This window comes from Harpia harpyja, chromosome 14 (assembly GCF_026419915.1).
Source record: "Harpia harpyja isolate bHarHar1 chromosome 14, bHarHar1 primary haplotype, whole genome shotgun sequence".
In the NCBI taxonomy this organism is placed as follows: Eukaryota; Metazoa; Chordata; class Aves; order Accipitriformes; family Accipitridae; genus Harpia; species Harpia harpyja.
Window position 1 is genome coordinate 663,405 of NC_068953.1, and position 19,926 is coordinate 683,330.

Sequence of the window (19,926 nt, forward strand, 5' to 3'; positions counted from 1 at the left end):
GCCAGACCAGCCTCCCCCAGCCCCAGTGGCAGCAGCACAGCCGGCACAGGCTCTGCAGTTCCTGGCTTGCCCTTGGCCCTGACGTAGCTTTTGATCCCATTCCCATTTACAGCTGGTACCAGCTGGGTACCATCTCCCCCCCAAGACCCCATCACAGGTGGGGCAGGACCCCTCCTCTCCCAGGTGCTCTGCCATCCCGCAGCTGCCGGACGAGAGCTGGGCTGTCAGCGAGGGGTACCCGAGGGGGTGCCCCACCACTCACCTTGTCCCAGGCCCCTCGCATCAGTACAGCGTGTGCCGCTGTGCAGCCGGGGGGGTCTGGCACCACACGGTCCAGCCCACAGGTCCCTGCAGGTGGGCAGCCAGCCCCCTGCCCAGCTGAGCTCAGTGCCAGCCCCACTGCACACCGGGCAGGTGGCACGCAGGATGCAGGACCAGGAGCCATCCTGCCCCGGCACAGCCACCCCGTGCCCGGTGGCGAGGTCCCCAAGGCACCTTCCTGGCGGTCAGGGGGAAGCTATGGGGAGCTGGCGAGGGTGCAAGGCACGCAAACACCTCCCAGCACACCAATAAATGAGAGGCTTTGTACAGGAACAGGCGGAGGCTCAAACCAGGACCACGTTGGCCGCAGCGGATGAAGCTGGCAGCAATGTGGCACATTGCAGCACCGGGGACCGAAATCTTGGTCCTGGGAGAAGCATGAACCTGGTTGCAAAGCTGGGGCACAAGGCAGGGGCTGGCTGGGGGCTCCTGTCTGTCCCGAGCCGCACACAGACTACAGGAGGCTAAGGCTGAGCGCGGTTCAGTGTTTATTTGCTGCAGATCCTCAGCACTAGTTTACAAGGCCGTGGCAAAAAAAAAAAAAAAAAAAAAAAAAAAAAGGTTAGAATAAAAAATCCTGCCACCCCCCACCCTCCAGAGAGGCCTCTGCACAGAACGACCCGACATACAAAATAATCTAAAAGGAGAAAACTATACAGGAGTATTTACACCTCTGATAAATAGACTAATACTGATCCAGGCGCCTCTCTCCAGACCGTGCGCAGTGGCCGGGGGAACAGGACAAGACACGGGCGTTTGCAAGGCAGAGGCAGGGGGGCTGCAGCCCCTGGCCTGGCTGGACCCCCCCAACAGCAGCCATCCCTGGTGCAGGCTCTGGGCACATTCTCACCACCTGCTCCAGAGCAAGGGCTTGTGCTCGAGGAGACGACAGTCACTCCTGGCACAGCCTCCCCTGCCCCTCACCGAGGGGATTGTGCTGCAAGGACATGCTGGACAGGGGCTCTCATCTGAGCTCCAGCACCCCACGGCTGGGCAAGGACACGTCTGTGCCCCATGTGGCACCACTGCACACCGCTGACCGTGACAACTCCCGGCCCCTGAGCCGTCCCTGCGCCCGCAGGGACCATCCCTGGTGCAGGCGACAGCTGGGAGGCTCCAAGGCAGCAGCATGGGGAAGCCCAGGACAGACCCAGGCCCGCTACAACGAGGGCCAGAAGTCATGCCTCTGCGGGGCCCCCCCAGCTGCCCTGGGGCTGCCACCCTTCACCCCAGCACCTGCAGCATCCCAAAACCGCCAGCTGCTAACCAGCAGCCGTTCGCCTTCCCGATGGGACACCCGAAGTGCTTCAGGACGTGGCTGCTGGGGGTGACCCAGTGGCATGTGCGGCTGCATGCTTGCTGGGAGGATCGGGAGCAGGGAGGGTGCCCGTGGTGCCCTGGCTGGCCGAGGCGGGAGGGGAGGACAGTACACACATGCAGCACTCCCCATCCTGCAGCCGAGCCCGGGGCAGGATGGGGCTCCCTGCAACGCAGCGGTGTCGGTGTCCCAGCTCCAGCCCGTGAAGATGCTTTCCTGGAAATGAGGCAGTGATGGGGGGGCCGGAGCCACCGAGATGCCTGTGCCCCCTCCTCCTCCCCCCAGTAAAGAAACTGCGAAGCTGAAGCTGGGTCCTGGGCCCCCGAGGGCCAGGCTGCAGCGCAGCCCCAGCCCTGCAGCCCTCCGGGGAGGGGAGATGCTCAGGCTGCCGGGGGCAAGCCAGCCTCGCAGGGCCAGCGGAGGCTGCTAGTGTCTCTTGGTGGAGGAGACCTTCTTCTTCCTGGCAGCCAGCATCTCGTAGAAAGGGTCCCGACTGATCGCTGCCCTGGCAGAGGGAACGAGGGCTCCAGTTAGCCACATGGCCAGGCAAAAACTGGGTCTGTCCTGCCTCTCAGGGCCTCAGGCAGGTCCCTTTGTTACCCCCCATCCTTGCAGGGTGTCCCGGGAAGCACTGCCCACCCTCAAGCACAGCAGACGGGTCCCTGCTGTGCCCCTGCCCAGCGCCCTACCGCCTGCTCCTCCAAGCACTCACTTGATGCACTTGATCCATTCCTCCTTCTCCTCGGGCGTGGGGGCAGAGATGCGATACACCGTGTGGTTCCCCTCCACCACTCGCCCGTCCGCCTCCGTCTTGCAGGCCTTGATCACCTGGTCCTTGTTGTCGGGGATGTAGAGCTCAAAGCAATTCTGGGAGGGAGGAGACCGTTCAGAGGCAGCCCCCACTTCCAGAGGGGACCCCAGGCTGGGAGGGACGAGGCAGAGCACCAGGGCTGCAGGTGGTCCCCTAGCACAGCCACCCCCAATGCATCAGAGAGGGATGGACATGCTGCGATTGTCACCCCGTGGCCCCCAGGCATGCCCTGCCACCAGCCCTGGACACCGCAGTGTCTGCACCCAGCTGCCACGATGGGTGGAGGCGACAACTGCAGGGCCCTCCTGCCTCTCCCGGGGGCATCCCTGGGGGGCTGCTGCACCTCCTGCCTTTCCCTGCCCCAACCAAAGCACAAGGGCTGCCCCTCCAGCCCCGGGGGACCCTGCTGCGGCACTCACGGGCTTCTTCGAGTCCTCCACCTCACGGATGCTCAGGTTCTCCAGCGGGATGATGCCACGGGGCTCTTTATCCTGGTGGGGCCAAGCAGAGGCTTTAGCTGCAGGCTGGACACCGCCAAACCCCCCCTGCGTGCCCCGGGCAGGGCTGCATACTGCAAACGCCCCTCTCCCCAACACCCCTCTGCACAGGCATCTAGTGCTGCCGGGCCAGAGGGCCGCGTCCTGCACCCCTACAGTCACCAGCACCCCAGCACGGCAGGAGGCGAGCGGCCAGCCCCACGCCGGCTGGGATGCTGCGCCTGATCCGTGCCACGCAGGCAGGTGAGCGCTGGGCCAAATCCAGCCCCCCTCCCTGCCCCGGCCCAGCACACCCCAAGCAAAGGTCACTGACCGTCGTGTACTCGAAGTAGTAAAGGCAGTTGTCGGTCAGGATGAACCAGCGTCGCTTCCACGTCTTCACCCTGCCTCCTGGGAGCAGAGAGGGGCAGGTTGGGCGCAGCCCCGGCGGAGCGCGGCCGGGGCACGCGCCTGGAGGCTCGCGGCACACGGAGGCTACGGCAGAGCTGGAGCCCACGCAGACACACACAGACAAGCACCGGGCGCCGGGGCGCAAGCAGAGCCAGGCAGCCCGGCGGGCACCGGGCACAGCAGCAGCAGGCAGCACACACCACGCCGGGCAGGGCACGAGCAGGAGCGGAAAGCAGACGGATGAGGATGGAGGTGGAAGGTGGTGGGGTGCCGGGCCAGGAGCGCTGCACCCATTCCCACCCAAAACACCGATTCGGCGTGGCCAGAGGACACTGCAGCCAGGCAGCTCTTGGGGGAACGCGGGGACTTTCTGTTCACACTGACCACGGTCTCACTGCATCCTGGCCAGTGCAGCCTGGTGCCAGAGCAAGGCGCGAGCCCAGGGCCACAGCTCATGGACTCGATCAGAGGGAGTTTCACAACGGCCACCACAGAGGGAGAAGCCGCTCCCTGGGCTCAGGGACTGCTCACCCCTGGGCTCAGCTCCCCCTCCGCCACGCTGGTGTGCTCTGGCCACTGCGGTGGTGCCAGATGTGCTGCCACCGTGGGACGAACACCCAGGCCGTGCTGCCCGGGTCTGGCACGGATGCAAGAAGGCACTGTGTGTGCTGGGGGCCGTGCTCATCTCCTCCACCCCGCCAGGAAGGCCCCATGCCTCCCTGCTCCCCCATGCCAGCTGGCCGCCCACCCCAGTCCCTATCCCAGTCCAGGCTGGAGCCAGCGCTTCCTAGAAAAAGCCCCTCTGCCTCCCTCCAGCCAAGCCCACCCCACCCCAAAACCTGGGGCTTGACCCTTTCCAGCCCCTGGCCCTTCCCAGAGCCACCTCCTCTCCTGGGGCTGCGGGTAGCAAGAGGCCACACGCCAGGGCAGGGTCCTGCGGCACGGGGAGCGCAGGAGGATCCCGGGCTTTAGGGACCGCAGGGGTGCTGGGCTCCATGGGGTCGGGCAGGGTCTCCAGAGCTGTACGGGACCGAGGGCCAGTGCAGGCCCAGGGGGAGCACCAATGCTCCCCGGGGCTGCAGGTGGTGGGGCCAGGGCAGCGCCGGCACCCAGCATGGGGACCGCCGCAAACCCCCAGCGCGGCACAGGGCACCACGCAGACAGCTCCTGCCTGCTCCCATCCAGCTCTGGGGCACTCAGCACCCCTGACCCGCCCCGAACACAGGCTGGGGCCCTTCCTGAGGACACCTCAAACCCGTCCCCATCCCTCGTGGCACCGTAGGCAAAGACCCGCTGCAGCCGGGCTGAGCTGCCTGCAGACACGGCGAAGCACGGACGGGCGGGTGGCCCCCGCTGGCGGCTGGGCAAGGAGGAGCGGCCGTGGCCTCGTCCGTCCCTGGGCTGTGGGGTGCACCAGGGCAGCGGAGGAGGCCGGCAGGCCTGGGGGAGCGTTCGGCATCACTCAGGCCGGTACCCCCACATCCCTGCCCTGGCAGCGATGGGAGCAGGGCTGTCCCCTCAGCAGGCGAAGTCCCCGGGGTGGTGCGGGTGGTTAGCAGCAGCAGCAATGAGACTAATCACCAGCAATTAAAAACGAAAAGGAAACGAAGCCCCAGCGGCGTGAGCAGAGCGGGGAGAGGGGTACGTACCTCCTGGAGTTGGGGGCAAGGAAAGGAAGAGCCAAAATCATGGAAACATACAAATGAGGGAGAAAAGAAAATTAAAAAAAAGGAAAAAAAAAAAAAAAAAAAGAGGAAACCCCAAAGAACCCCCCTCGCCCCGCGTGGGTCAGTGGGGCAGGGCTGTAGCAGGGAAGCCGTGAGGGGCCAGGCCGGCGGCACTGCCGCGGGGGCCAACCTGCCCTGGCTCGCTGTGGCTCTGCGGGACAGATCTCCTCGGCTGGTTCCCCCTGCCCCATGGCCTCCCCATGGGGTCCCTTCCCTGCCCCATGAGTGGGCTGAGCTGTGGCAGCCGGGCTGGGGCTCACGGCTGCTCTGCCGCCTCTCTGGCCCCCCCCCAGCCGCCAACAGCCCCAACGGCTGCAGGTGCCAACCTGCCGTGCGTGCATGGGGCCCTTCTGCCAGCGGAGCGCCGGGCTTGCTCAGGGACAGGAGAGGCAGTTTGGGGCTCTCCCCTACATCTCCCTGCCCCAGAGCCGGGGGGCAGATGGCCCTTGCTCAGCCCCAGGGCCGGGCTCTGCACCGGTCAGGGCACAGGGGCGGGTAAAGCCCCTCTCCCATCCCAAGGGGTGGCAATATGGCAAAAACACCCCCTGGTGAGAGGACAGAGTCCCGACCCCAGCAAGAGCCCCAGGGAAAGGCCCCCACCAGACCCTGCTCCTGCCAGCGCCCCGTCCCCCCTCGCTTAACCAGGGCAGAGGATTCCCCAGAGCTGCCGAGAGGAGAAGCCACAGGAGCCAGGGCACGGGGTGGGCTCGCCGGCCGCGAGAGCCGGGCTGTGCAGCGGGGCCGCGGGGATGCCATGCACGCTGCCTGCATGTGGAGCCGGGATGCGGAGGTGATAATGCTGTGGGAAGGTGAGGCAGGGACCGGTCTGTGGCATGGAGGGGGGGACGCACGCAGCCTGGGGCAGCTCGCCGCTCACTCCCGGGGGCCTGCTCCGACAAGACCCTGCTGTGACTCGGTGACGAGAAGGGCCTCGCGGTCTCCATGTGCCGACATCGGACCCCAGTACCAGCTCTGCACCCCGCAGCTTGCCCAACCTAGAGGCAGAATCCCCTGGGACGCCCACCCAGCCGCACCGCAGAGCCTCGTCAACTGTGAGTCCACTCCTGCTGCCCAGCCCAGGGAAGATGGAAGGCTGCTGGACGTATGGATGCCTTCTGCATGGGGGCTGTGCCCCTGTCAGCAGCCTCTTGCCCCTCCGTAGGGCCACACTCGGAGAAGCCAGGCCAGCAGGCAAGGTGCGGAGCCCAGGGGCATCGCACCCATGGCCCAGCTCTGTCCCTGGGGAAAGCCTGCCCTCCCCAGGCCGCATCCACCTGGCTGCCAGCACTCACCTAGCTTCAGGAGCCAGCCCTCCCGGTCGGGGTTGAAGAAGGTGTGGGTGAGGTCATTGCCATCGTCCTCAGGGATTTTGAAGGGTTCATTCTTGATGCTTTCATAGAGATTCTGGTACAACGACGCACAGCATCAGCTCTGTTCCACCCAGGAGCCCTGCGACAGGCCAGCTCCACAGCCCCGGCCCGGTCCCTCCATGTCCCATCCCTCACCCGAAGCAGCTCCTCAGGTAGGTCTCCCCCGTCGTTAATGCCACGGTTCATGGCGATGAAGCGCTCCGCTGTAGGTTTGTCCTTGACGTTGGGGTTGTGCAGGCTGGTGTTCAGCATGATGATAGCGAAGGAGAGCACGTAGCAGGTGTCTACAGGGACAGAGGGAAAAGTCAGCTGCGAGGCAGGATGGCCGGGGAGGGGGGCCAGGGCAGGCACTCACCTGTGGACTGGAAGACGCCGGGGTTGCACTGGCAGTACCGCTGGGCGAAGGCCTCCATCATCCGGTCGATCTTCTGCGCCTCCCCGGGCAGGCGGAAGCTCCACAGGAACTGCCTGCGAAGAGCAAAGCATCGCGCTGCTTTGGGGGCTCTGCGCGCCCTCCGGACACACTCACATCGCTATGGCCCCCTGCCAGCCCACCGCCCGTCTCCCCTGATGAGACGTGGCTCTGCTCCTGGCCCCCTTCGCTCACCGCAGAGCCTGCACGAGGTTGAGGTCAGTGAATTCATGCAGCTCCACGAAGGCATGCAGGACTTGGATGTTGAACTCATCCCTGCAGGAACAAAGCCAGAGCGCGAGGCATGCATGATCAGCGAGTCCTGTGACTGCCGAGCAGCCTTACTTCTCCCTGCCCCACTCCAGACTCTGCTCATTTGTCGGGGGAGACCTGCAGCTACACCCCGACTCAAGTCCTGGGCTGGTTTGCACACACCGGTCTCTTGCAAGTGCCAGCCATGGATCAAACAGCCCCCCAGCTGGCCCTGGCACTCAGGGTGCCCAGCCCCCATGTACCCCACTCAGCTGCCCCATAAGCTCAAAGAACTGCAGTGTCCCATCTCTGAGGCAGTGAGAGCCCAGGGCATCCTCAGGAGACGCGAGCTGCCCCAGGCCAGCGTACCTCTCACCCAGGTAGTCACCGATGGCTGTCTTGTTGAGGCCCTCTCCCTTGTAAAGGAACTGAGCAATATCCTCGCACGTATTCTTCAGCAGGTCGTTTTCGATCAGGAACTGGATGCCCTGGAGCAGTGCAAGAGGCGCTGCTCTGGGGCTTGCTGCTGACCCCACCACCCTGTCTGATGCCTCCTCAGCCCCTGCCCTGGGTGCTGGCTCTGCCCCGGCCCCAGCAGGCAGCCAGGCACCCCAACTGCAAGGTCACAGAGCCCAGCATGGACCAGACAGGTTGGCGAAGGCCCCTTCCATGCAGCCTCACCGGGAGCCTGCTGCCCCGCTCCCCACCCAGCCCACCCCACAGTACCTTCTTGGGATCCATGTTGAACTTCTTCCTGCCCATGGCCACCTGCTTGTTCCTCTGCATGTTTTTCCTGCAAGGCACAAAGCAGCTCTGAGCGCCCAGGAGGGACCTGGCTGCGTCCTGCCCACCCCCTCGCCCCTCAGGCAGAGCACTGTGGGGAGGGGTCAGCCTGGACCGAACAGGAGGCGAGCAACTTTGACCGGGCCAGGCCTCTTGCATTGAACGTGCACGGGGTGAAGCTGGTGCACCGCTCCATGTCTCTGCCCCGCTCTGCAGCAGAGCAGCGTGCGGCTGCTCTCAGCCTGCTGTGCCCCGTCCATGGGGTCACTCCGTGCAGAAGGGGTGCTGGGTACAGCATCCCCGCAGGTCACCTCTGTATAGAGGGAGGCTAGGGCAAGCTGGGTGCGGTGGGGCTCTGGGGAGAGCAGCCTTCAGGCCCCAGTGGGGCTGGCGTGAGGGTGACGGCCTTCATGCCCCAGTGGGTGATTGGAAACGACGCTGGGAGTCAGCTCCTGTCGGCTGCCGGGATCCCCTAATCCCAGGCTGGCACTGCCTGCGCCAGCTCAGAATAACAAAGTCCGACACTCACTGTGGCCAGACAGAGGGGCTGAGGCTTGGAAAAACAGATCTTTGGAGCAGCAGTTCAGACTGGGATCCTGCTACCGCTCCAAGGATTTCAGAATGCCTGGGAAAGCCACACACACCAGCACCCTCAGGGTGCTGCACCACTCAGCTGCCCATGGCTCCCACACGGTGCGAGTGAGCCAGCATTCAGGGCCGGCCTGGCTCCAGGGAAGGGGGCTCAGTGGAGACCCTGGGCTGCCGCGTCAGCAGAGGACTCACCTCTCCTCCGTGGACCCCAGGTTCTCGATCTCATTCGTCACTTCTGCTATCTCATCTTTCAGCCGCTGAGGGGAGAGAGCACACTGAGACAGGAGCTGCCTCCATCCCTCCCAAAGCCTCCAGCCCCCCCAGCCCTGACAGCAGGCTGGGGCCCAGGACTGCCCTTCCTTCCCACTTCCAAGAGCAGGCAGCGCATCCCCGTGGACTGGGGCTCGAGGAGGCAGGAGCCAGCCCCAGGGCCATTCCCCCAGGAGGCCCCGGGCAGTCCCTCCTTCCTTCCCTTCTTCCCAACCTGAGTGCTGCCGGGGGCTGAACCAGCGTGGGGACACTCGCAGAGGGGGCTGGCTGCACCCCGCTGCTAATCCCCCTGCAGCATCACCATGCTCCAAGCGTGCAGGAAGGAAGAGATTCAGAGGTTAACAATATTACCCCCTAATCCCTTTAGATCATGCCCAGCATATGGCAGTAATTAGCCTCTGCTGCCTTAATCGGGGACACGACTGACGAGTGTCCCAGATGAGCACTGACCTCGCACTCGCTTCCCAGGGCAGTGGCCTGGCCCAGAGACACGGTCCCTGCCCGTGCCAGGGACTGCTTGGCACGGAGATGCTGGTGCCCTGGGCTGCAGGGAACACAGCCCAGAGCTCTACGGGGGGCAAAGAAAAGCTGCGGCTGCCTCAGCCTGGCAGGGCAGCTGCCAGCCTGGGCCCACGTCCCCCAGTGGGACCCTCTCCCCAGCCCTGGGGCCCCGCAGAGGCAGCACTATCGGGCAGTGGGGTGGCAGATCACGGGCTCCCGGCAGCAGCCACTGGCATCTGCCCAGCGGGCCCAGCTCACCCTGGTCTGCGGTTCCAGCAGCTCCAATTTTATACCCCAGAAGGTCCAAGAGAGCCTCCACGGGCTGCGAGGAGCCAGGTGGCTGGCAAGGAAAGGGGACAGGAGCACAAACCTGACCCACAGCCCTGCCCGGGCCTGCTCCTGCACGGGCTCTGCAGGTCTGGGGCACCGTACCCCGATCCCACAGCTGTTATGGACAGCCCTGGCCAGGGCAGCCTCTCCTCACCGGGGCCACCCTCCCCTTTCCCAGCAGCGGGGCAAGGGACCCTGGATGAGGCTGCAGAGACCCTGCCCAGTGACACAGGCAGGGAGATTGTCCCTGTCTCCCAGGGGATGACCCCGAGCAAGAGGCTGCCATGCCCGGGACAGGGGGATTGTGCGCGCGGGTGGTGGTCCTCAGCATCACACCTGTATGTCAGCCAGCAGCTCCTGCTTGCGGCGGCGGATGTTCTCCAGCTCCTGGCACTCCTCTGGGGTCAGGTCACTGGGCACTGAGCAGAGACACGGTCAGGTCAGCATGCGTGGCTGTGGAAATCATCCCCACCAGGCTCTGGGCGCAACCTCTGCTCCCGACCAGCAGCCTGGGGCCTCTCGGGAGCTGGGATGCGGAGCTGTCGGGTGCCCAGAGGAGCTGGGCTGGCGAGTGGTGTCCCCAGCCCCGTGCAGCGACCAAGTGCCACCAACGGCACGCGAGGAATGCGAGGGCCAGGGCATCGCCCCACTGGGCAGTGGCAGCGGCTGCAGCGGGGGAGCCGGGCACCGCCGGTTCCTGCTGATTCAGCCCGAGGTGGCTGGGCAGTGAGGACCAGCACGGCCCCTGGACTGGCTCCAGCGCTCCTCCCCCAGGCCCTGGCCCTGCCACCCCGCCAAGTCCCATTTAACTCCACTCTGCCCCAGCTGGGCCAGCGTCAGTGCCTGTCCCAGTCCCTGCTGTGGCTGGGCGATTCTGTTGTGCCCCGTGGCACCGGGGTCCACATGGACCTGGAGCCCCGTGGGTTGCTCTGCCACAGAAAAACAGCTCCTGGCCGCCCTTGCAGCCCCCTCTGCCCTGGATCCGTCCTTCCGAGCCAGAGCCCAGAGCTGGCACATCCTCTGGACAAACCTCACTGTGTGCTGTGACATCTACACCTCCCTGTCATATGTAGGAGCCAGGCTCCCCCTCCCCAACATCATCCCTGAGGCTCAAGCCCAGGGCTGCCGCACATCCCCCCTTGCTCCTGAGACCCACAGCTCCCAGGACATTCCCAGTGCTCCCTAGCGCATGACCTTCCGCTCTGCAGTGACACGGCATCCCATTCCTGTTCTCTCCCATCGTCAAGGTCACCCGCTCCTCCAACAGCACTCCCGGCCCTCGTCCACTGCCCGCACCTCCCGCCGCTGCCAGTGTGTCCCTCGCACACCACACCAAGGTCACCCGCAAGAACACCAAAGCACCAATCCTCCAGAGCGCCGTCCCCGAGGGAGGTGGCAGCAGCACCCGCCGGCTCGGCCCTGGCGCTGCCTCCCACCTCCTGCCCAGGGGTGTTGGGGACAGGCGCCCGGCAGGGCTGCCACCGCTCTCTCCTTCCCCAAACATTACCGCTCCGTTTTGCCGAGGCCCCACGTGCGACCATGGCTGTGGTCTCCAGGCCATCGCTGCCGCCAGCCTGGACTCACCCGGAACGTCCCCAGCGTGGCCACCTGCCCCGTACCAGCGCCCAGGGACGCCACGTGCCTTCGGACCAGCACCGTCCTCAACTGCGCATCGTTTCTCCCCGAGCTGCCGCCTCCTCCGTGGGAGCCGCATGTGCCCCTGGGGCGACTGCGACCACGCAAACCGAATCTCTGAACTCAGCACTTCCCTGGCTCCGCTCGGGCTTTCTGATGAGCTTCCTCCTTCGCAAAAATCCCCCACTGCCAAGGTTAGAGACAGCCACGGCTTGCGACACCATCCCTCCAGACGCGACAGCAACACTTCCCAATATTTTCAGTCTCCGACACCAGGAAGTATGAACCAGACAACCCGGCTCGTGGCACCGGGTTAAAAGTTATTTAAACTTAAAAATACCAGAGGCCTTGCCTTATCGATACATCCAAGCACCTTTTGCGCACCCCAGTGCCGTTCCGCAGGCACTCGGCCCCTCCTGCCTGGCGCCCAGGGTGCCCGGCAAGCCCAGGCTTGCTGCGGGAGGGCCGAACTGCATCACGCGCCTGTTGCCAGACACCAAAACCTCTAAATCCCCGGGGCTGCAGCGTACGCCGCAGGACCCTCCCGCCCAGCCGCAGGGGAGGTGAAATTCGGTGCCAGGGTTGGACCTGCCCAGCGGTGAGCTGGCCGAAGGCTGGAGCTCGCAAAGCAAACCCCGGCAGGAGCAGCGTTGCCTCCCCCTGCCCACCAGCGAGCGGGCAGGGGTCTCGGCAGGCCCCGGGGCAGGCGCAGCAGAGGATGAGATGCTGCAGGGCAAAGGGGGCCAGTGGGTCCGTACCGGAGCCCAGGAAGGTCCCTCCCCACCTGTGCTGCTACGGCGGAGGGCGAGCACTCGTGACACTGGCCCAGCCATGTCAGCAGCAGCCGGAGGAAGAGAAACCCCAGACGCAAGAGCTTTTCTGGGGAAGGAAGAGGGCGTTAACCCTTCCCCAGCACTCTGCACAGCACCCGCCCTGCAGCACCGAGCAGAGCCCAAATGGCTCCCGAGAGGCTGGCGAGCCTCGCCGCGGGCAGAGCAGCGCTGCAGGGAAGGGGAGGCTGGAGCAGGTGCTTGCTGCCGTGGCTTCAGCCCGGCACAGGAGTTGGGGCGCAGTGACCCCCGGGACTGCGGGATCCCAGCGCTGGTGCCCGCTCCCCGCCAGCATGAGGCCCCGGCGCAGGGGGGCCTGGGGGGCTCCCGCAGCTCCTACTGCCGACAGCCGAGCCCGACGACCCTGCACACCAGTGGCAGCAGGAAGGCAGCAAGGGGCACCGGCAGGATTTGTCCATCTGTCCCAGGCTCCAGGGCTGCTGGGGCCTGCGGCAGCTGGGAGCAGCAACAGCAGCACATCCCCCCCTCTCCCACCATGCCCAAAGCAAAGCCCCCCGTCTCACACAGAGGCCATGCTCACCCCCTGTGCTCCTTCATGCCCCGCCGCCCTGACACAAGCGGACACGGCTGGTGGCACAGGAACGGGGCAGGCGTGGAACCAGCCGCCTGCCTCCCCCTCGCCCCAGCCCCACCAGCCTCCCCGCACCCCCGGCCGAGCTCACCGCTGCCCTCCGCCCTGAGCACCATCCTGGCAAGCTGTCTCCACCGGCTCCGTCCGCTGTGCCCGTGCTGCTCCGGAGAGGTGCTGCTGTTTTGGGGCGCGGACACCTGCCCACCCCGGTGCTTCCTGGGGTGAGTCAGGGCTGTGCCGGGCCAATGAGCTCCGCAGCCGCCCGGGCGTCATGCTTCCCGGCCTGGCCTTGCCAGGAGCCAGCACCAGCAACACCCTGTTCCTGCCACGACCAGCCGGGGCTGCCAGCGCCTTAACTCCTCTGCTCCCGGCTGGGTGGGGAAATGGGTCAGCCATTTCTCCCATTGCTCCCCCCTCCTACGGCCTTGGGGTCAGGGCACGTGATGTGTTGGGGTCCCAGCCAGGCAAGCACTGGGGGCTGGCCCAGCCCTTCCTTCCTTCGGGGCTGCCAGGACACTCGACCCGGCACACCTCGAGCGGCAATGCCGGGGTCCCCTCCCCTCCACCAGCTGGGGCCCCCCACCCCAGAAGACACCCGCCCTGCCCCGCAGCTCCCCCTCCGGCTCCACCAGAGCCCTCGCTGCAGGTGCAGGTCCTGTCCAGGCTGTAAGGACGGAGCCCCGGACAGGACCGGGAGAGCCGTGGGGACCACCGGTGCCTGCTGCCCTCTGCAGACTCCACTGCAGCTCACACGGCCGGATGGGACCAGAACTGGGACTGGGAGCAGGGCCGGGAGCGATGCTGGTCCCTACAGGAGGTTGCTCCCCACTGTCTCGCCCCCTTGCTCCAGGGTGCCTGTACGGACCCCACCACTCCATACAGGACCGCTGCGCGGCAGAGTCTGGGGCCTGCGGGGCCATGCCTGCAGTGGGAGCGAACCCCCGGCACGTCCCCATCCCGCCGTCAGCTGCCTGGAGAGGCCGCGTGAGCCTCGGCCGCCTTGACTCAGCTAAATCCTGCTCGGCAGTGCGAGATGGAGAAACAGCACCCAGAACGCCGGCTACAAAGCAAGGGGAGGAAAGGCTTCAGAAGCCTCACGTTGGTCCTTCGGCCCACAGCTGTGCTGCCGCGCTAGCCAGCCCTCCCGCCGGCCCATGTCGCGCCTGCGCCAGGCCACACCGGAGGGGCAAAGGCACCGGGTTTAGGCAGACCACGGGACCGAGCCCAGGGTGCTGCCAGCGGCTGTCGCTGGGCTCTGCTGCGGGGTGCCACTGCCCGCTCCTGCCATGCCCCACGGCTGGGGGGCCCGCGGGGCCCCCAGAAACTTCCTGCCCGTCTCGGCACACCACATCCTGTTTTCACCGCGCCGCGCGCGCATCCTGGGTTGCGTCAGCCCCATCCTTCCCCACCGACAGCCGAGGTGCGTCAGGAGAAGGGTTTGGGGACAGGCGGCTCCAGGAAAGACCCTCCCAGGTGGCCGGACCCTGCGCCTGGAGCCGGCCAAGGCCCTCATCCCACTTTTGCGCAGCCCTGTCCGTCACCCCCGCTTCTTCTGCCCAGAGCCCGGCAGGGAACCCACGTCCACAGCTGTCGCCTCGCTCGTCGGCGGCTCCAGGCTCCCACACTCCCTGTGCGTGGACCCCCAGCCCACGGTGCGGCTGGGCAAGCACCAGCTTGGCCGCGTCCACACGCGCCGAGCACTATGCAGGTGCTGGGAGTGCAGCCCGGCAGGCACCTCACTTGCTCTCTGCGCCATTCACTGTGCTGGGCCTCAGGAGGAGCAGAGCCCGCTCCTGCTCGGCCTCAGCTGCCAGCAGGGCGCAAGGCTGGCTGGAGGTGGTCTCGCAGCCCCATGGCCCACCACACAGCCACTCCCAGTCCCACACTCGGGCAGGGACCCACAGACAGCAGCAGCTCACGCAGACGGCCAGCCCTCAATAGCATCCCCAATGCAGCAGACACTGGGCTTTCCTGCACAGATTTTGGTTTGGAGAGTGCCAGCCCGAGCTGCCCTTGCAGCTACACACACTTGCAGCAGTAAGGGTGGCCGAGCGCTTACGCGTCACCCAGGGCAGCGCAGGAGGGCGAAGGGCTGGGGCAGGACCTGCCACAGCCGCACCAAGCTGCGTGCATCCTCCTGGCCACCACCACCGGCTCCTGAGCACCCCCCGTCCCAGCGTGGCACCCGGCACCGGTGCGGGGCAATGCCACATGAGGCCGCCCGGTGCCCAGCCGTCCTGCCAGGGCTCAGCACTTGCAGAGGCCCAAGCCTGGGGAGGCCAGCAGCGCACAGGGGAAGGAGGCGGCGAGACGGCAAGGACTCTGTGCCGCTGTCAGCAGAAGCCATATGGAGCCCGATCCGTGGGCACCGCCACGTCTGCCAGGGGGACAGGGACCCCGCGGCGAGCAGAGGGGAGGGCACGAAGTGCCTACCTGCCTTGGCAGCCACCGAGGGGCAGAGGAAGGCCTGGAAACTGGAGGCACAGAGCTCGCTGACCGTCCCCATGCTGCGGAGGTCTGTGCAGGACACCGCCAGCTCCGACGGGGCAGGCGAGAGCGGGCAGAGGCCCGGCAGGTGCTGTGTGGCTGAGCAGCAGGCTCCCCGGTGCCGGGACCCGCGGGCAGGGGTGCAGGCAGGGGAGCCGGAGGAATCCCCGCTCTGGCTGGATCCGGGGAAGGCGGCTCTGGCAGGGGAGCTCCAGCTGCAGGAGCCCACGCGCCAGCCCCAGCCAATCCTCGCCGCTCCCTGCCTGCACACCAGCCTGCTCCGCTCCTGATGCTCCGGCCGGCGGCTCAAAGCCACTTAGAGGACGAGGAGTTTGGGAACTCCCCGGCAGCCCCCCCACCGCGGGCCGCCTGCCCCCCTGACAGCCCCCTTACCCCCACGGGGGGCCGGCAGCGGGGTATTTTTAGAGCGGTTTTATCCCTCCGTATTAGAGCATTAAGCATCGGGAGCCGGCGGTCGCGTAGCAACCAGCACTGCATAAAGGAAGGTGCACCAAGAGACAACGCGGTTCTGGCGAGGCGTGGGGAGCGGAGGGTGCTGCCACGGCCCCCGCTCGTGGGGCGCAGGGCCCGGGCGCTGATCCCAGCACAGGTCCGACAGGCTCAGCCTGCCCCACGTGCTGTGCACGGGCAGGCCCGCTGCGCCTTCTGCCAGTCCCCCGGTGACGCCGGTCAGACGGCTGAGCTCCAGGCATGCCCCGGCGGCAACGGAGGTGCCCCCCGCACTGCGGTGGTCCTGGGGTGCGGGGGGCTCCTGCAGCAGGAACCGGGGAGGAGGTCCTGCCCCAGGATCCTGGCCTCAGGGCCAGCTGTGGAGCTGGGGGGAAGGCGCAGCCCTTCTACCCCCCAGCCTCACTGCACCTGCGTCCCCCCAGCCCCACAGGCGCCAAGCAAACCCAAACCAGACCGACAGCTCTTTCCCTCAAAGCAGAAGCGATCCCCGAACGCAGGGCATGGCCATGAGTAACAAACCCCAGAACCTGTCGGGGCACGAGGCAGCGTCCTGCGGACAGCCTGGCTGCCGGCTCCGCTCGCCTGCGCCAGCAAGCACTGGGACGCGCTGAGCAAGGAGAAACCCAAGCCGGGCAGGCAGGAGCCCTGATGGGGCAGGCAGCGGGGAAGGGCACCCTGGGAGGAAGCCACCCTCGCAGGCAGGAGGGTGTGGGGCAGGAGGGGACCCCGGGTCCCAGGAGCAGTATGGCTGCAGATGGGAGGAAAGGCAGAGAAGAGCAGCTCCCAGGGCTGCGAGGGCACCCAGGCACTCGCCACTGACGTGACCAACCTTCTGGTTTCAGCACCACTTCCCCTTTCCCAGAGGCCGAAGCTGTGGTTGCCACATCGCTGGGAGGCAAAAGGGCAGGTGAGAGGAGCCAGGGGGATGGCGGGGCTGAGCCAGGCACATGGTGTGGCAAGCAGCAGCCCAGGGCCTGGACCGGCATCCAGAAAAACCCCCGTGAGGCAAGGGCACCCATGGGTGCTCCAGCCGGCTTGAAACAGGGCCAGGCGGCATCTCCCACGCTGAGCAACCCAGACGCCCGGCTCAATCCTCACACCCTGCCTGGGCAAGGCGGGGTGTTTACAAACACCCCGGGGTTATGTTAACCATGGCGCTGGGCCCCGACCCTCCACCTGCCGGAAAGTGGGGCCCTGGAGAGCAGCTTCACCCACCAGCCTCCCCCCTCCCTGAGGCCCAGAGCAGAAACATCCGACCCCAACCCCACTGCGATGGCCGAAACGCTCGCTTGGGGACACACAGGCCCTGCTGCGTCCCTGATGTGTAATTGCTGAGCATCAGCAACGCAGCACGTCGTTCTCTGCTCCCAAACATCTCGGGAGAGGAACCGGCTAATTGCCTCTGACCAACGCCACGCTGCCTGAGCCCTGCTGGCCCCGGCCCCTGGCTCTGCTCTCCAAGTCCGGTGCCATCCCTGCACTGTCCCCATGTCTTCGACCTGGGAGTCCCAGAGCTCTGCGGAAGAGCTGCTCCCCCAGCCAGGCCCAGCGACTCGCCCCGGCTCACCCCTGCACCATGCCAGGGAAGGGGCTGGTGCCTCACTGGCAGCTCCCCTGGCAGGATCCCCCCCCCAGCCCAAGTCCCCTCGGTGCAGAGGTGCACGCCGCGGTCCTGGGCTGCCTCCAAAACAGCTGAGCCCGCGCCAAGGGGCCTGCTGGCAAAACAGGGCTATGCAGGCTGACAGCCCACCCTCCTTTGAGGATCTCCTGCACCTCACAGAGCCCACCCCACCTCCTGACACCAGCCATCCTGCCCCAGACAGCAAGGCCCCCCCCCTCCAAGCACAAGCCGCTTTGCGGGAGGCTGCGTCAACCCCGCTTAGAAAAATCCCTTAATCCCCTGGGCCAGAGGGAGCAGTAATCCCTCGGGTGCAGTAGGATTACCAGTGCTGCCCAATCCCCCTCACCCCAGGGCCGGGCCTGAGCCGAGATGGGGCTCAGCTCAGGACACAGTGCCGGGAAGGGATTGTGCTCCCTGCGGCTGCTCACCAGTGCTGCAGCTCGGCAGGGCAGGAGCAGCCAGGCCGGTTCCCCGCCACGACACTGCCGCCCCACCGTCCAGAGGCGTTCGCTCCCGCACCGCCACGCTCGGTCAGCTCCAGTCTGGGGATGGGTTTGGTCTCACCACCGTCCCCACCAGGAGATGCTGGGAAAGGAGTGGGAGAGCAGCCCCGTGCCCTGGCAGGAGCGGGGGGAGCCCGCATCTGTGCCACCAGCTGCTCGCCCCAGGATTTGCTCTCTGCTGAGGCAGACGGCTGGAGAGGGGCCGCGTATTGTGGGGCAGACACTGGCGTCAGCACAATCTCACCAGCAAGAGCCTCCCCGTCAGGCTCCCACCATGCTGAGGCCTCGGCAGACCATCCTCTGCAAAACCAACAGAGCTCAAGAGCTTCAGGACAGCTGCAGATTGCGATGCCCCTGCAACAGAGACAGCGACGGGGATTTGGAGGTGGCTGTGCCACCCATCTTGTGCTCTGCCCTGCGGCCCCCATGGCACGGTAAGCGAGCAATTTCTGATGCTGACAAGACGACCCAGGACGTCTTCCAGCCGATTCCAGGAAGCGGTAAAGAGGTTGCTCACGGAATCACTCCCTGCAGCGCTCTCCTGCTAATGGGCTGCATCGACAACGCCTGTGCCGGGCTGCGCACCAGTGGGGCTGGGCACTCGCACCTTATCTCACACAGTAAACTCCCCACTGCTGAGCACAGTCACTTCTGGGGTAGAACAGCAGCCTCCTAATCAGCTGCGTTGCACAACTGCGGCACGCAGGAGGCCAGCCTGTGAACCAGCACTGCCAGCAGCAGCGTCCTCGCCGGCACCGGCAGTGCCTGGGTGATCTCAGCTCCTGGGAAGAATGGTCACCAGCACGGCTCACAGCATTGGGACCTTGGTTTCAGATCTCACCCAGACAGACTCAAGCTTCCCCCTCAGCAAAGTCCTCGCTCAAGGAAAACCCACCTGCTGACCCACAGGAACCTGCCTCAGAGGGCTGAGGCACAGGCAGTGCCTTCCTGCCTGGTCCAGCTCCTCGGTACCGGGAGGGAATGCTCTGCAGACACAGAGCATGGAGGAAAGCAGGGAAGCAATCTGCACATGCACGAGAGGGGGGACCTGTAGCCCCTGAGCTGCCTCGCCCTGCTCGGCCCGCGCTGGGAGCGGGCCCTGGGCACACACCGGGCGCTCCCATGCCAGGCAGGCGTGCTCCCGAGCCGGGGTGGTTTGCGAGCCATTCAACGGACGCCATCGATGCAAGCCTGCCCTGCAGATCTACGGAGCCTGAACTCGGTGCTCAGAGGCAGCAGCTGAATACAAAGTGTGAGCGGCGGAGGGAAGGCGTGCAGGCAGCAGGTTCACGGTCTGGCAGCACTGACGCTGCAGGCAGCAGGTCCCAGAGCCCGGCAGCACTGACACTGCAGGCAGCAGGTTCGTGGTCTGGCAGCACTGACACTGCAGGCAGCTCGCGAGCTGTGGCACCAAAGCAGCGCGGTGCCGGCTGTGCGGAGCCGCTGGGGCTGAGCCCCGAGAAAGGACGAGGCCGGCGAAGGGGGAGCGCCGGGGCTCCGGGGGGGAACCAGCCCCCGTCAGCTCGCCCCGCGGGCCCCGCTCCCCGCGCTGGCTGTGGGCACCGGCTGCCGGTTTCCTCCCGCCGCTTCCCCCACCGCCCCCTCGGCCCCACCCGGCCGATGCCGCCAAGGCCGCGGCCACGCGTGGGCGAACAGCCGCTCTGTCACCTGCGGGCGCGGGTCCCGCCGCCTCCGAAACCCCGCCCGACCCCCGAACCGCCGACCCCGGTCTTCCGCCTGGGAGCGGCCCGGTCCAAACGCTCCCTCCGGCCCGGGAGAGCCGCCCCCGCCCCACCGGGACCCCCCCCCAGCGGATCACGGACCGCCCCGGCCCCTCGCCCCGGCCCCCACCGGCTGCGTGCCCGGCACGCGGGACCCGCCCCGGCCCTTCGCCCCACCGCGGCCCAGCCCAGGTGGGGGTCCGAGAGCCCCCCCCCCCCCGACGCTGGGCGCTCCCCTCGGCCCGGCCCCATCCCCGCCGGGACCCCCCCCGCGACCGCCGCGGCCCCGCACTGACCGTAGCCGCCCTCCTCCTCCATCCCGCCGCCGCCGCTCCGGCCCCGCCCGCGTGACGAGGGCGCCGAAGCCGCCACGGGCGGCGGCACGTGACGCGAGAAAGGGCGGTGCAAGACAAGCTCCTCCCCCTCCCTGTGCCCCGCCCCGCCCGGTGCCCCGCCCGGTGCCCCGCCCGAGCCGAGCCGAGCCGAGCCGAGC

At 66.8% G+C, this 19,926-nt stretch overlaps 1 protein-coding gene across 3 annotated transcripts; it reads right to left on the reverse strand.

The window, feature by feature from the left end:
* Nucleotides 1-1,275: 1,275 nt before the first annotated feature.
* On the reverse strand, nt 1,276-19,862 carry CYTH1 (cytohesin 1). Of its 3 annotated transcripts, none has more exons than XM_052807567.1 (13): nt 19,730-19,862; nt 9,910-9,992; nt 8,665-8,729; nt 7,825-7,891; nt 7,468-7,586; nt 7,042-7,122; nt 6,790-6,902; nt 6,570-6,718; nt 6,357-6,468; nt 3,261-3,337; nt 2,870-2,941; nt 2,352-2,506; nt 1,276-2,144 (listed from the first exon to the last, which is right to left on the reverse strand). In XM_052807567.1, the coding sequence occupies exons 1-13, from the start codon at nt 19,749-19,751 to the stop codon at nt 2,066-2,068; spliced, it is 1,194 nt and encodes a 397-aa protein (XP_052663527.1). In that variant the 5' UTR covers nt 19,752-19,862; the 3' UTR covers nt 1,276-2,065. The 3 variants fall into 3 exon arrangements, with proteins under 3 accessions (XP_052663527.1, XP_052663525.1, XP_052663526.1); XM_052807565.1 differs by lacking the exon at nt 19,730-19,862 and adding an exon at nt 15,064-15,251; XM_052807566.1 differs by lacking the exon at nt 19,730-19,862 and adding an exon at nt 12,722-12,971 and having other exon boundaries at nt 3,261-3,339; nt 6,356-6,468.
* Between the last annotated feature and the right edge of the window lie 64 nt (nt 19,863-19,926).